Raw genomic sequence first — 13,815 nt, 5'->3', positions numbered from 1 at the left:
ATACATGCATGTATATTATCAATCACGTATACTGTATAAACATGCGTTAACGGATAGCTCTGTAGACTTGTAGATGATTATATGACTCATATAAAACAGAGGTTCATTGTTGCTAAGACAGCTAGAATGCCACTGTAGTAACTGTATACAGAGTAGAACGATGTATCACAACTTGCTTCCAGTTTAGTTTGCTTATAGAAAAAATGATTGTGGATTCTGTAACGCTCAATATGTCTACGAAACATATTTTATTGTAGATACAAAATTAAACAGTTGAATATCTCATCCTGACTTTGTTTGCAGGCTTAATGAAGGTAATTGTGTTTCATAATATTCAATCTGTAGATGTACTCGCTTTGCACCTGAACCTCTACGTATAAAGGTTACAGTTGCGTGGAAAAAGTATTACAGACCTTCGTCTCGATCAGTTTCATTGGTCTATAATTTGGGGTGCCACCTTTCAGGACGAAAATTCTGATACATTATTTTTAAGCGTCTTGTTAAAGAGAAACTATTTATCTAAAACCTCAGTAGTCTTATGCTGTGAAGGAAATATTTGGGCTGTTGAAATCCAGACGAACCTTCTTCGAATTCCTAACTTCAGACAAGGAAATACCAGAGAGGATATAAGCTACACTTCGAAAACTTTGTAGACGAATGGTCCATCATTTGGAACGAACGTTTCCTTCAGAAATATTGTCAACAACGAGTCACCTTTGCAAGACCAGGAAGGGAAAAGGTGATAGGTTTTAGAAACGTCCCAGAGAGTGGTGTGAGCAATTAAAAGGTGACAAAAAGAGAGACCAGAATTACTCGACGAAAAACGAAGGGACCAGTTGGTATGACCTCACAGCTGACTTCCGGTGGTGAATGACATCGCAACAATGCAGAAATTAGAAATTAAATAGCTCTGGTCAGGCGTAGGTTAGTCTAAAGGTTTAATCATTGCTACTACTATCCTCTGTTTGTCACAGAGTTTATCTTAAGAATCATCGAGTTCAGTATAATAATAACTGGCGTACTAGATTGCTGAAGATTTTCCTGTCAGTTAGTTTTATAATTCGCTAAGTGTGTTGTCTAGATTACGATTTGGACTCATGTATGCTGGTTAATAGTGAGCTCTTTCTTTTGACAGAAAGATACGATGCGAGACTAAGAAACACTTTTCAGATATAAGATGAAAACGAATGTGTGTGTAGCTGTGTTTGCACGAGAGAGAGAGAGAGAGAGAGAGAGAGAGAGAGAGAGAGAGAGAGAGAGAGAGAGATGCGTATTTTTTGATGGGTGGTTTCAACCCAGTGGAGTGCGGATTACGGCATCGAGGCCTTCTTCTTTGATGGTACACATTTTGACAGATCAGAAACACACGTCTAGTGTTATTTTCTCTCTTCTCTCTATACCAAAGCTGCAACCCACAACAGTCGACCAACAACTAGTTACAGCGTTCATTGCTCAAGTGAAAAGAGGCACACTAGAGTTCAGAAATTAATTAATGAATCGTGAAAATTAGAGGTACCCCAGTGCTTTGCGTTACAAGCTTTGGGGTACCTCTAGCCATTCAGGAGTTAGAGTGGGTGGACAGCAAAATATAGTTCCAGATAATAAAACAGAGGAAGTACAAGGCTCTAAAGGGGCAACTGGGAGAAAACCCCACAGTTGCACCAAGAGGTAACAGTTAGAGAGGTGCAGCTAAGGTCCTAGCTAGGGACGCTGCAGACACCCTTTAGTAATACCCAGAGGGGACCTGGATTTTAGGGAATGTACCTATTCGTCCCACTGGAGAGAGAGAGAGAGAGAGAGCGAGAGAGAAAGATGCTAATGTATACCCTGTGAAACGCCGACTAAAATATTTTTCTCTTTTCCAGGAAAAAGGGAATGAAGCTTCCTGGAAGCGGATCTTTGTCGGACTTCCAAGATGCTCTGAGGGTGGAGGAACCCAGAGACTTAGCTTATTTCCTGAAAGGCTTCAAATATTTTTTGGACTGTCTAATGTAAGTCTTTTAAGTCATACTTCTTTTCTTCCCTCCATTGTTTTGTTAAGAAACTCCTAGTTAGTATATTTTATGCTGGGTAAGTTAATTTGCATGTTACAGCTTTAGGAAAAATTGTCTAGGCTTCTGATGCACTGAATTCAGCATTACATCCAACTGTATAACTTATATTTTTCAGTGTATGTACAACGAATGAAAATCATATTGCATCCTATATGAAGATCTGTTGTTTGATACGTGCATGCAGATGCTAATTATTATTATTATTATTTTATTATTATTATTATTATTATTATTATTATTATTATTATTATTATTATTATTATATGAATAACTGCAAAAATTAAAAGCTCTGAATGCACTTTTAATATTTATATTTTTCACACGATGTCATTCTATCTTTATCAAGAATTTGTATTAGATATCCACTTCGATCTGTAATGATTAGTATGGAAGGAGATATAATAAAAAAAAATTTTTTTCAATCTTCTTCTTCTTTTAAAACGGTAATAGGTTGTGGGATGATTTAAGAATCCAGTTTGTACTTGTGCTCTTCGTGATATGCCAAGCAAAGCTGTGTCATTTCCTCGTCCAGGAGTATACAGAGTTAGTGTGCAAAACTGCTTTAAAGCATGAAAATAGTTCGACTATTATGCTTTGCTCTCTCTTACATATATTATGTTGGGGTTTATGGAAATATCATTATAATGAGTTATTATTATTATTATTATTATTATTATTATTATTATTATTATTATTATTATTATTATTATTATTGAAGAAGACCCGCTCTGTGGCATACTTTCATTAAATAAAACGGCTTATTTTATTCAGTGAAGTATTATTATTATTATTATTATTATTATTATTATTATTATTATTATTATCATCATCATTATTATTATTCGAAGGAAGTAGACTCTTTTAAACAAGTTCTATTAAATAGAAAAGCTGCGCAATTTGAGGTAATTTTATACTGAGAACATTATTATTATTATTATTATTATTATTATTATTATTATTATTATTATTATTATTATTTGCAGAGGTGACTTAGATGTCATAGAGCGCATTTCCTACGAATTCGTGGAAGATCAGGCCAAACAGAGCGTTGCATATTGCGAAGCCAGGTTCTGTCCTCATCTCCTGTTGCCTGGGGATGCTGGTCATCTTAACGGAAGTGTAAATGGGTCATCTGAGGCCAGTTCTAATGGTAAGAAATAGAAAAATGACCTTTTTTCACTTTCTGGTACTTGTAGATGCTGCTTCAGTTCACTGCCATTCACGTTAGCGGTTAGCTGGGTGATGTGTAATCAGAAATGTGATTGGAAAGTCTCTTCTTTGATTTTACTTTAGGAAGTGATGTCATGGCTGGATAATACCTGTAGATAATATCTATCTCTCTTTAACTGATACTATGTCATCCTTTCTTTGGTATACTCAGAAGAATCTTTTGATGTTGCTTTTGAAATCTCTGAGGCAATTGGTAGTGTCTGGCCATACTTGCTGTTCACGTTCTGTCTTCCCATCTTATGAGAACTTAGCTGTAAACTCAAACATGTTTCCCATTTTCTGTATGTCTCTCTCACCAACTCTCTTCCCTCGTTTTCTTTATCAGTGGTCTTTCCCTGTTTCACCTGCATCATTTGTGGTTGGTTTTGCCTGAGATGCAACTGCCCCCAATACCTCTTCCACTTAGCCTCACACTGTGGTTCTCAGTCTCGAATTGTTTCATCTGTGCTGTCAACAACTTTGAGGTTAAGAGCACTGAAATAAGGCACTTGTAATATAATCAGATTTAGTGATTCAAAAATATAGTTTGTTCTTGTTTGTGTCTGTATTCTTCCTTCCAGATCTGCTTTTTTGTGTGACTGCCAAGTCCAGTATGTCGCTTTTAGTATAAATGATTTCTGAACTAAATCTGGATTTTCTTAGATGGAGTCACATGGTTAAAAATTTTTCACATTGTTTGTGCCCGTACTCTTTCAGCCAAATCTATCTTTTGTTTGATGGCCAAGTCTAACATCTCTCTTTCAATATAAATGGTGCTTGAACTTCGTCTAGATTATTTCAGATGGGGTCGCATGGTTAAAAATTTGTCAAATTGTTTGTGTGTACTCTTCAATCCAAATCTATCTTTTGTTTGTTGTCAAAATCTAACAACTCTCTTTCAGTATAAATAATGCTTGAACCTCATCTAAATTATCTCAGATGGGGTCGCATGACTAAAAATTGTTGATAATAGAGGCAGCTGAAAGATAAATGAGTGTTGCTCATTATTTAATTATAAAATTGACTAACAGCAGATTAAAGTTTCAGGTAAAGTCTTGTCAGTGAAATGCTGTATTCACTTGTAACCTTACTTACAGGTAATGGTATACAGAATGGCAGTGGAAATGTACAAAGCGACGACATCGTTAAAGCTGTATTAAAAGGCATTAAGAGAGGCGAAGAAGACTTCGGGACCAAAGTTAGACTTATACTTTGCTGCATAAGGGGAAATTCACGTAAGTTATAATGATACTTTTGATACAGTAGGAATACAGTACTGTTCATCTTTTCTTCTCTCTCACCATCTTTTCCCACTTCTATGTGGGGTCGATGTTTCTGACACCTTTCCTCTTCCACCTGGCTCGGTCAAACACATCGCCCTCTGACAATTGTTTGTCTCTTAGATCTTCTCTAACTACAACTACATCCACCCACCTTCCTTAGGTCTTCCCCTTGCTCTCCCACCAGGCACCTCCATCTGCATCACTCTCCTCCCTACTTATGTCTCTTCCTTTCTCATCACATGGCCATGCCACTGCAGTCTTCTTTTCTGGGCCTCCTTTGATAAGTTCTACGACTTTAGAAGTTCCTCTTATCCTTCCATTTTTTATCCTGTCCACGAAGACAGTGCTGTATACTGTCTTTAAATTCAGTTTTCATAATGCATTCTTTAAGAAAAAGCTGCACATTTTAAAGTAATTAGTTATTTCAGTGAAATGTTATTAAAAGTTGTATTTGTATGGAATGTAGATTTATACACGAAGATGATAAATGAACATCTTGTATTTTTTAACTCTTCCGATTTCCTTTCATTATTTAGATGTTATTCAAAAGTTATTTAATTTAGATAACGTGATACACTCGCTTATCACTGATGTATGTTTTTCGACAAAGCGTTTCTTAGATCTCTCAGAATGCATAATTCTTCCCACAAAATATGGCTATGATAATTAACATAGTGAAATAAATCTTAGGAAATACGATATAATCTACTTTAAAATGAGACTCCCTATCTTCTTCAGTGATAATAAATGAAATATACCGGTATACCAGAAAATGAGACCATAAATAATGCAAAAGTAATGCCACATTTTGAAAGCTACATAGTGTTTTCAACAAGATCGTGGAATTTGCTTAGTGGAGTTGTTCTGTGGTCTTTTGAATTAACTGATGTGGTTCCTCCTTACACTTGTTTATATTTTGAAGTACAGTAAACCCCCCGTATTCGTGGGGGATGTGTACCCCCCCCACGAATAACTAAAATGTGCGAATACTTAAAACCCCTCTAAAAACACCTAGAACTGCCTATTTTGATAGTTTAAACACAAAAAACTAAAAATGCTTATACCTGAGTATTTTAATAGTAGTTTTATCACAAAAAGTGCATTTAGTCAGGAAAATATGAAAATACAGTAATTCGTGAATATTTCTCAGTGAAAAATACCGCGAATGGGCAAATTTTCCACGAATAATGGGTATATACATTCCACAGAAAAATTCGCGAATAGTGAGACCACGAATACAGGGGGTTAACTACTTTAATTGGTTATTGTCTGTACTTACCCCGGGGTGGGGTTAGTGACGTCAGTGCACCTCATGCGGTGCCCTGCAGGCATTACTGAAGGTTCTTTGTAGCGTCCTCTTGACCCCTGGCTGCAACCCCTTTCATTCCTATTACTGTACCTACGTTCATATTCTCTTTCTTCCATCTGACTTTCCACCCTCTCCTAACAACTGATTCATAGTGCAACTGCGAGGTTTTCCTCCTGTTACGCCTTTCAAACCTTTTTACTCTCAATTTCAGTTTCAGCGCTGAATGGTCTCAAGGTCCTAGTGCTCAGCCTTTGGCCGATATTCTATATCGTATTGTATTCTGTTTTCTGTATTTCCCTTCACCTTCTCTTACCTCCTAATGAACACCATATTCTTGGGGAGCTTGAATTTCAAGTCAGTGGCCCCCTTGGGCTTGTTCCATGTGAATAGGGTTCATCTTCTTAATAATAATAATAATAATAATGCACTCGAATAATTGACTTTGACGTCCTGTAGTTGGGATTCCTACTAACATTTCTTTGTATACTGAAATACTTTAATCTTTTTTTATTCTCAAATCAGAATGGGCCTGGGACATCCTAAGACTGTGTGAAGAATACAGAGACCAGGGCGTGGTCGCCATCGACATAGCTGGAGACGAAGCGGGTGCTGGCGAAGGTAAGACTGGAGAAGTGAATCATTGGATGACGAAAATGTCATTTAACTGGGAACGTTACAACTTGCTAATGAGTCTGTTATGAAATAAGATATATAACCTCCAGGAAAAGCTCAAACAAGTCTTTTTTGTTTTAACATTGTGAATTTCAAAAGTGATCAGAAAAGGACATTGTAAATTTCAGAAGTGTATCAGTAGGTGACGAAAATGTCACTTAACTTGAAAACATTATGATTTGCCAATGTATCCTTTATGAAATAAGATATACCTGTATAACCTCTGGAAAAACTCAAGTAAGTTCTTTTTAAAATTGTAAATTTCAGAAGTGATCAGAAAAAGACATTGTAAATGTCAGAAGTAAATCAGTAAATGAGGAAAATGTTATTTAACTAGAAAACATTATAATTTGCCAATGTATCCATCGTGTAATAAGATATGTAACCTCCAGAAAAGCTCAAAAAAGTCTTTTTTACTTTATTTTAACATAGTAAATTTCAAAAGTGATCAGAAAAAGACATTTCAGTTTCAGAAGTAAATCAGTAAATGAAAATGTCATTTAACTAGAAAACTTTATATAATCTGCCAATGTATCTATCATGAAATAAGATATATAACCTCCAGGAAAAGCTAAAGAACATTTTTTTTTTTTATTTTACAGAAGCGAGTATAAGTGATCCAGTAGACATAGCTGTCTTCCAGGCTGCCAAAGAGAAGGGCATTCATCGCACAGTGCACGCTGGGGAGGCTGGACCTGCTAGCTGCGTTCAAGTGGTACTTTGTGATGCTTAAAACAGTTTGTCAGTGTAAACTATATTCAGTCATTCTGTCCCAGTATAGAGTCAAGGCTTGGGTTATTGATCCTTAGTTTTATTTACTATTGTTTAGTTAGGTTTCTTCAGATGTATCAAATAACTTGTAACACCACTGTTGCACTTTTCCATTATGCCATATTCTGTTATCTCCCTGTTACACTTTTCCATCCTTATTCTGGTATTTCTGAGTTACACTTTTCAGTCCTGTTGTATGCTGTCTGGGTAACAGATCTGCAGTCAGTTCTGATTGAGTACTTTTGGGAAACTGCAGCAAATAGTTAAAAAATAGACCAAGATTTACTGAGATATCTTTGGTAGGTGATCCCTATTGCAAAGTCCTTGTCATTGTACACATGCAAGGATGTTGCTGGTATGATTATATAATTTTTATGATTAGGTCATGATTGCTATAATGAAAGGACTTTTCTAACTCAAATTGTTTGTACATTCTTTAGTAACTTGAATTTCTTTCTTCAGGCTGTGGAAGCCTTTGGAGCTGAGCGAATAGGGCATGGCTACCGTGTAATAGAGGACGAAGCAATTTATGACATGTGTAAAAGAGAAGGCATCCATTTTGAAACTTGTCCCCATTCATCGTACCTCACGGGAGCTGTAAAATCTTTAAAATGTACATCCAAAAGACATCCTGTTTTAAGGTAAATATGATAAGTGCCCAGTATTATCTACTCTTGTTATTCTAGCTCTTTAGGGACTGCTTCATCTTTTGACAGTTTGTTGAAAAATGGTTAGCTGTGATAGGATGTCATCAGAGGAAAACACTACTGACATTGGCGTGGGAGAAAACTTTGCTCTAGTGGAAAGTCAACAGTGCAGAATTCTTTAACAGGAAGTACCCATATCATGCTGGAGATAAAATCTGTTTTATGAAGGCTTCAGTACTTGAATAGTTTTGCAATGGTATATACTTTGAACAAATCAGATAGACCATCCCATTTTAGTTTTTATTTCATCAGATTATCTGTGGCTAACATCAAAATATATGGGGTACTTGTAACAGGACTTATTTACTGGTATATTCTCCAACAGTTTCAAATTATAAGCCTATGGCTCTCCTCTTTATGATCTCCAAGCCGAGATAGTGGATGTTTTGACCAAGTTACAGGATAGTTTGGATGGCTATAGCATTCTATTTGAGTTCCCTTTGCCATAGTTTCAATGCTTTCCCCAGCTAGAGCTAATCCTGGATGTTATGACAATATTGGTCATCTATGGCAAAACTCTCCTAAAACATTAGGAGGGTGTCCAGCAGTACCTCTCTTGCAAGGGGTTTTTTAGCTGCTGCAAAGTGTTCAACTGTCAAGCCCTCGCAGGCTACATACGCACTCTTCTTAGCCATTCTTGCTTTTGTGGTTGATTCTGTAATCTTTATGAAGATGGCCAAACACTTATTAATCTTGGCTATGAAAATATAGACATTAGTTTTTTATCTGTTATATTGCACCATGTAGTAATAATACCTGAAATCTCAGTTCCTCATTTTACACTGTTGTTCTCAGATTCCTGATGAGAGCTTAACTTTACTGACTTGGTCTGATTTTGTCAGTGAATGTAATGAAGATACCCTCTTACATCCTGTCAGAATTATAAGAACTGATTGAAGAGGACAGCATACTGTTGCTTAAGGGGCTTATTTTTTATTACTTGTGCTGCCATTGCCAACCAGAATTCAGTCTTCTGCATACTGTACTCAGTGTTGTCAAGTTGAGGCACCTCTCTAAAAGCTGCAGCAGATGTCAGGTGCTTCTAATGAACAGTTACACCATTTTAATTAGTGCAATTTCTCTCATTGGTACCCAGTGGTACCAAGATACTTTCAAGGTTTTATAATAGCTTCAAGTATATAATGCTAGCTAACACGAGCCTCTTCGTTCCTTGTTTTGCAAGAAAGTGTTCTGGCACCCCATTTTATTGATTGACATTTCGGAAAATGCCCAAGTACACACACTTGTATGTTCAGTTTCCTGCTGTTAATTATACCTGGGCTGGAACACATTCATTGCAGTGTACTTCTTGTCATCCAGACATGGATAAAGCAAAGTTTTTAATTGTGCTGAAATGGACAGCAGATTTTTGCATCGGGATTTTAGCACTTTTCGTGTATGGTTGTAAGGGTAAGGCTTGATTGTGTAAAGCATATGAAGCACACTGAGAATTTAAAAGTCATGGTGTAATATATGATGTGAAGGATTAAGCAGTTTTTAGAATTTCTTGTAATACTCAGGCCACATATATACAAATTACTGTGAAACATGTTTTGCTAATGCAAACTACCATTTTCTATCATTCTTAGACACGGATTCCTCACTATCAATAAGAGGCATTTTAACAAGGTATTTGTTTTTCATTTGTTTTCACAGATTTGCTGAAGATGAAGCAAGCTTTAGTATAAGTACAGATGACCCTACAATCACCTTCACCACACTGTCAGATGAATACAGACTACTCGGCAAGTGGGGATTCACCGAAGCCCAAATAACTCGTGCCGTAAGTATTATCAGGACTTGTTATTAAAGAGAAATATATACATACTTGTATATATATATATATATATATATATATATATATATATATATATATATATATATATATATATATATATATATATATATATATATATATATATATATATATATATATATGTATATATCTTATACTAATTTCCACAATGGTCCTGTGGATGAAGTATATAATAAGTCCTCACGTGAAAATGAAATAATTGGTGCAAGACTTTCAACTTTTATTCCAAGTCATCTTCAGTACCCTGAAGATGACTTTGGAATTATTATTATATACTGTATATATATACATATGTATATGTTGACCCACAGTGGTACAGTTACTTCTCACAGCTGGTTTAATATTTTTTTTACTCCTGTGTTAAATTGCAAATAACATACGATTGCTTTTGCCTACTGATATGCCTGATGGCTTATTGAATTGCATGCCATTGTATATAAAGTTTAGAGAAATATAGTCATAACGGGATATTTTTGCCCAGAGAAACATGTAATAGACTGCAATTGTTTTTAATTAAAAAGTGAAGATATAGTAAAAATGCTTAATACCAGTTCAGGTTTCAGCTTCCTAGACTAGTAAAAAGATTAATTCACCCTAACATTGCATGGTCTTGTGAACTAACTGAAAGGCTAATAATAATAATAATACTACAGGTACTACTTCCAGTGTTCTTACTAATCCTAACTAACTGGGTCTTTGCATTAACCAGAACTTTGATGCTGCTAAGCATTGCTTTTTGCCGGAAAGAGAAAAGCGGTTACTCTTGCAAGAACTGGAGAAAGCTTATGGGGTCTGCTGAGTGATGGAATGTAATAGGTAAAACACTGAAGGTTTTTAATAATGTTTAAATTTCATTTGAGTTTGTGGAACTTACATCTAGCAAGTATTTTGAATGATGCCTGATTGAGATAAATTGAGAAAGAATGATAAAACTGATGATCCTTATTTAAGCAAGACATTTTTAACAATTATCTATGGATTATCAGAGTCAGTTTAGCAGTATCATGTTATTTTTCATATATTTTCTATATAAAATGGTTAAATAATCAAGAAATATGTAGAATGTCAAAGAATTTAAAGTAATGACTGCAGTAAATTAATTTTGATAGATTAAGCATTTGCAATTAAACATTTGCAATATCAAAATATTCATTATCTACCGGTGTTTATTGATATTACATATTATTTATTCATCAGGAACCACAAAATAACCATTTTGTGGTAGATAAAAAAAAAAGCCTAATAGAATTATCAAAATGAGTCTTCATGTAAGTGGTAAGACTGGAAAACATCAGTGGCTTTAGTATTTGGGGTCTTATTTAATATTTAAAGGTTTTAGTGAAGCCAAATCAGTATTTATGCTAGTTTTTATATTTACACTTACTCCCTTTGATGGGTAAGTGTTACATCATCAATATTAATTTAATTTCTAAACTTACAAGTTTGATAATTTCTCTGTAAACAGCTCATGTTGCTGTATGCATGACACAAGGACATTTTCCAGTGGGCACGAGGTTACTCTGTTAATATGCCTTGGGAGAGTACTGAACTGTAAATATCTATTCTGCTGTTTATTTATTAATTTGTTAATCTATTTTTTTCTTTTCCAATAACTAATCTCTTCTTTTTGTATTTTCTTGTTACCTTCTGTTACTTCTTTCAAATGAATGCCATAATCTTTGGGAACTCGAATTTCAGGCCAATGACCCCTGTGGGCTTGTTCCATATGAATAGAGTTCAACTTCTGAGCAAAAATAATAATAATAATACAGTAATAATCTAGATATCTGAAGATGTATATTAAAATGGCAAACATGTTTTAATTTAATACTGACTTGTGCCCTTTTTGATTCAAGATTTTTGTATTATGTTATCCGCTGTTTTTCATATATTACTCTACTGAAGTGCTCAACTTTTACAGAATTTCCAAGCTGCTCTTCATTCTTTTCTAAGTCCTGAGGAGAAGAGAGACTTAGTCGAGCAGTTGAAGGAAGCCTATGGCATCATAGATTACTCACTACCTGTAGCATCTCCTTCCTCAAGACGTACATCCACGCCCTTGAAGCCAAGTGTCACCTTTGGGACGTGGGCTGAACGTACTTAGGTAAAGAATGTAAGGGAGTATTATTCCATAGTTTAGTGTGGTAGTACAATAATGTATTTTTTCTAGGATTTGACCAGTTGTCTTGATGTATTAAATTTTTGATGAGACTGTTGTGTATCAGTACACGAACTTTTCCATCCGTAAATTTTGTTATAGAAGCAATAGGGACGTGTTTTGTTTCTAATATACCTCACATTCTGATGATTACTGTAGATGGTAATATATGATATCAGAAACAGTATTTGATTGATTATTGGTAATAAATGGTTTATGATGTTGCCCATGTTACTGGGTGTTTTATTTTGTATCTTGATGATTTTTAGAGTTGTTGTGTGAAAAGGATAGTATTGCATGCAGGTTTGTAATAAAATTCTGTATTAATTCTCAGGCAAGTTGCATTTCACTTCCATTTTGCTTAAAACAGTTCATTGAAGAAAACATGATTTGGCCAGTACACAGTTTGTTTTGTTCACAGTACAATTTTTAACAAATGATTCCATGTGCATTGTTTGATGTTGTTTTTTCATTATATTTTCTACACGATTTCATTCTCTTGTGGTTTTTATTCCCATGAATATACTTTATTAAAGATAAGAAACGTGGGTCTCTTTTCATTGGTCCTTAGCTATATTGTTTAGTATCATATCTTAGGTAATTGTATTATGAACTTTTGATGTGCAGTGCAGTATTATTGGTGGATCAACCTCAACTGCATAATGTAGAACCAATTAGAAGGTTATAGGCATATCAGATGTCTGGGAAATTGTGAATTTTGTGTTTGATAAAGTCTGAATTGAACAATACATTGGGTTTGTTACTATGACAGTTTAAAAAACCATTTGAGTCTTTCATGTGTTCATCTATTTAAATAATGTACTTGTCAGCTCTATGTTCCCAGTAATTAGCTCAAGTAATTATCATTAAAACTTACAATTACCAGCAAATTGCAATTTCCTGCTCTGTGCAGTACTGTAATTTAGATTTTATTGGAAACCCAAATTGTTTGAACTATTTACTTGTACTTTTGTGGTTCCCAGGAAGGCAAATGGAATGGAATATGGAATTTAGGCCAAGGGCCTAGCACTGGGAGCTACGAGGTCATTCAGCGCTGAACGGGATATTAAGAATAGAAAGGTTTGAAAGGTGCAACAGGAGGAAAACCTCGTAGTTGCACTATGAAACAATTGTCCTGAAAGGGTGGATAGCAAGATAGAAGAAAGAGAATATGAATGGAGGTACAGTAAAAATAATGAAAGGAGTTGCTGCTAGGGGCTGAAGGGACACTGCAAAGAACCTTAAGTAATGCCTACAGTGCACCGCATGAGGCTATTCCCTTGAATGTATTTACTTGAAGGCTTACAATACACAGTACTCAGTTTTCAAAAGTTCTTAGGAAAATGGTTTAATGTACAAGTACCACAGTAGACCATGGTAGGATACCCTCACTACGGTCTCTTGATGCTTGCTGACTCAATTTCCTAGTGAAATGTGCAATCTTTGCCTCATCTAGCTAAACAACATTGCTTCCTGACCATTCACTGTTAAACTAATAAATTGTTGGAGATTTTTATTATGAATTTCTGATCATAAAAATCAATTTAAACCACTCATATGGTATAAATATCATATATGTTGAAAAACATAGATAAAATTATAGTATTGCATATCCATATCCAGTTTTACACTGAAATCTCGCTCATAAAAACTCAAGCATATAGTTAGGATGCTGGCCAAGTCTAATAAATGCTTGGAATGTAATGGTGTAAGCCAAATTAAATTTGAACTGAGCCTCGAGTTATCTATTGTCAGCTGTCTTAGCGAGCGAAGTAGCTGACTGGGATTCTGGGAAGAAACCAGGACTGTCAGGATTCCTCTGCAGTTCCAAAGGAA

The 13,815-nt window shown here is 35.2% G+C and overlaps 1 protein-coding gene across 5 annotated transcripts in view; it reads left to right on the top strand.

The window, feature by feature from the left end:
* LOC136827029 (adenosine deaminase-like) overlaps positions 1-12,527 on the top strand; it is an 87,477-nt gene extending 74,950 nt beyond the window's left edge. For 3 of the 5 annotated variants that reach the window (XM_067084724.1, XM_067084718.1, XM_067084721.1), the window contains exons 3-10: positions 1,866-1,991; positions 3,038-3,204; positions 4,361-4,498; positions 6,378-6,473; positions 7,130-7,242; positions 7,761-7,939; positions 9,662-9,788; positions 11,743-12,527. In XM_067084724.1, the coding sequence (XP_066940825.1) occupies positions 1,866-1,991; positions 3,038-3,204; positions 4,361-4,498; positions 6,378-6,473; positions 7,130-7,242; positions 7,761-7,939; positions 9,662-9,788; positions 11,743-11,925 (1,129 nt within the window). In that variant the 3' untranslated portion in view covers positions 11,926-12,527. Of the gene's footprint in view, positions 1-1,865; positions 1,992-3,037; positions 3,205-4,360; positions 4,499-6,377; positions 6,474-7,129; positions 7,243-7,760; positions 7,940-9,661; positions 9,789-10,530; positions 10,638-11,286; positions 11,373-11,742 lie in introns of those variants that run through there. The other 2 variants (XM_067084719.1, XM_067084720.1) reach the window with 2 other exon arrangements.
* The last annotated feature ends 1,288 nt before the right edge of the window (positions 12,528-13,815 follow it).

The sequence above is a fragment of the Macrobrachium rosenbergii genome, chromosome 41, assembly GCF_040412425.1.
Source record: "Macrobrachium rosenbergii isolate ZJJX-2024 chromosome 41, ASM4041242v1, whole genome shotgun sequence".
Taxonomy (NCBI): domain Eukaryota; kingdom Metazoa; phylum Arthropoda; class Malacostraca; order Decapoda; family Palaemonidae; genus Macrobrachium; species Macrobrachium rosenbergii.
Note: the sequence above shows the minus strand (reverse complement) of the source record. Positions and strands in the feature narration are given on the sequence as shown.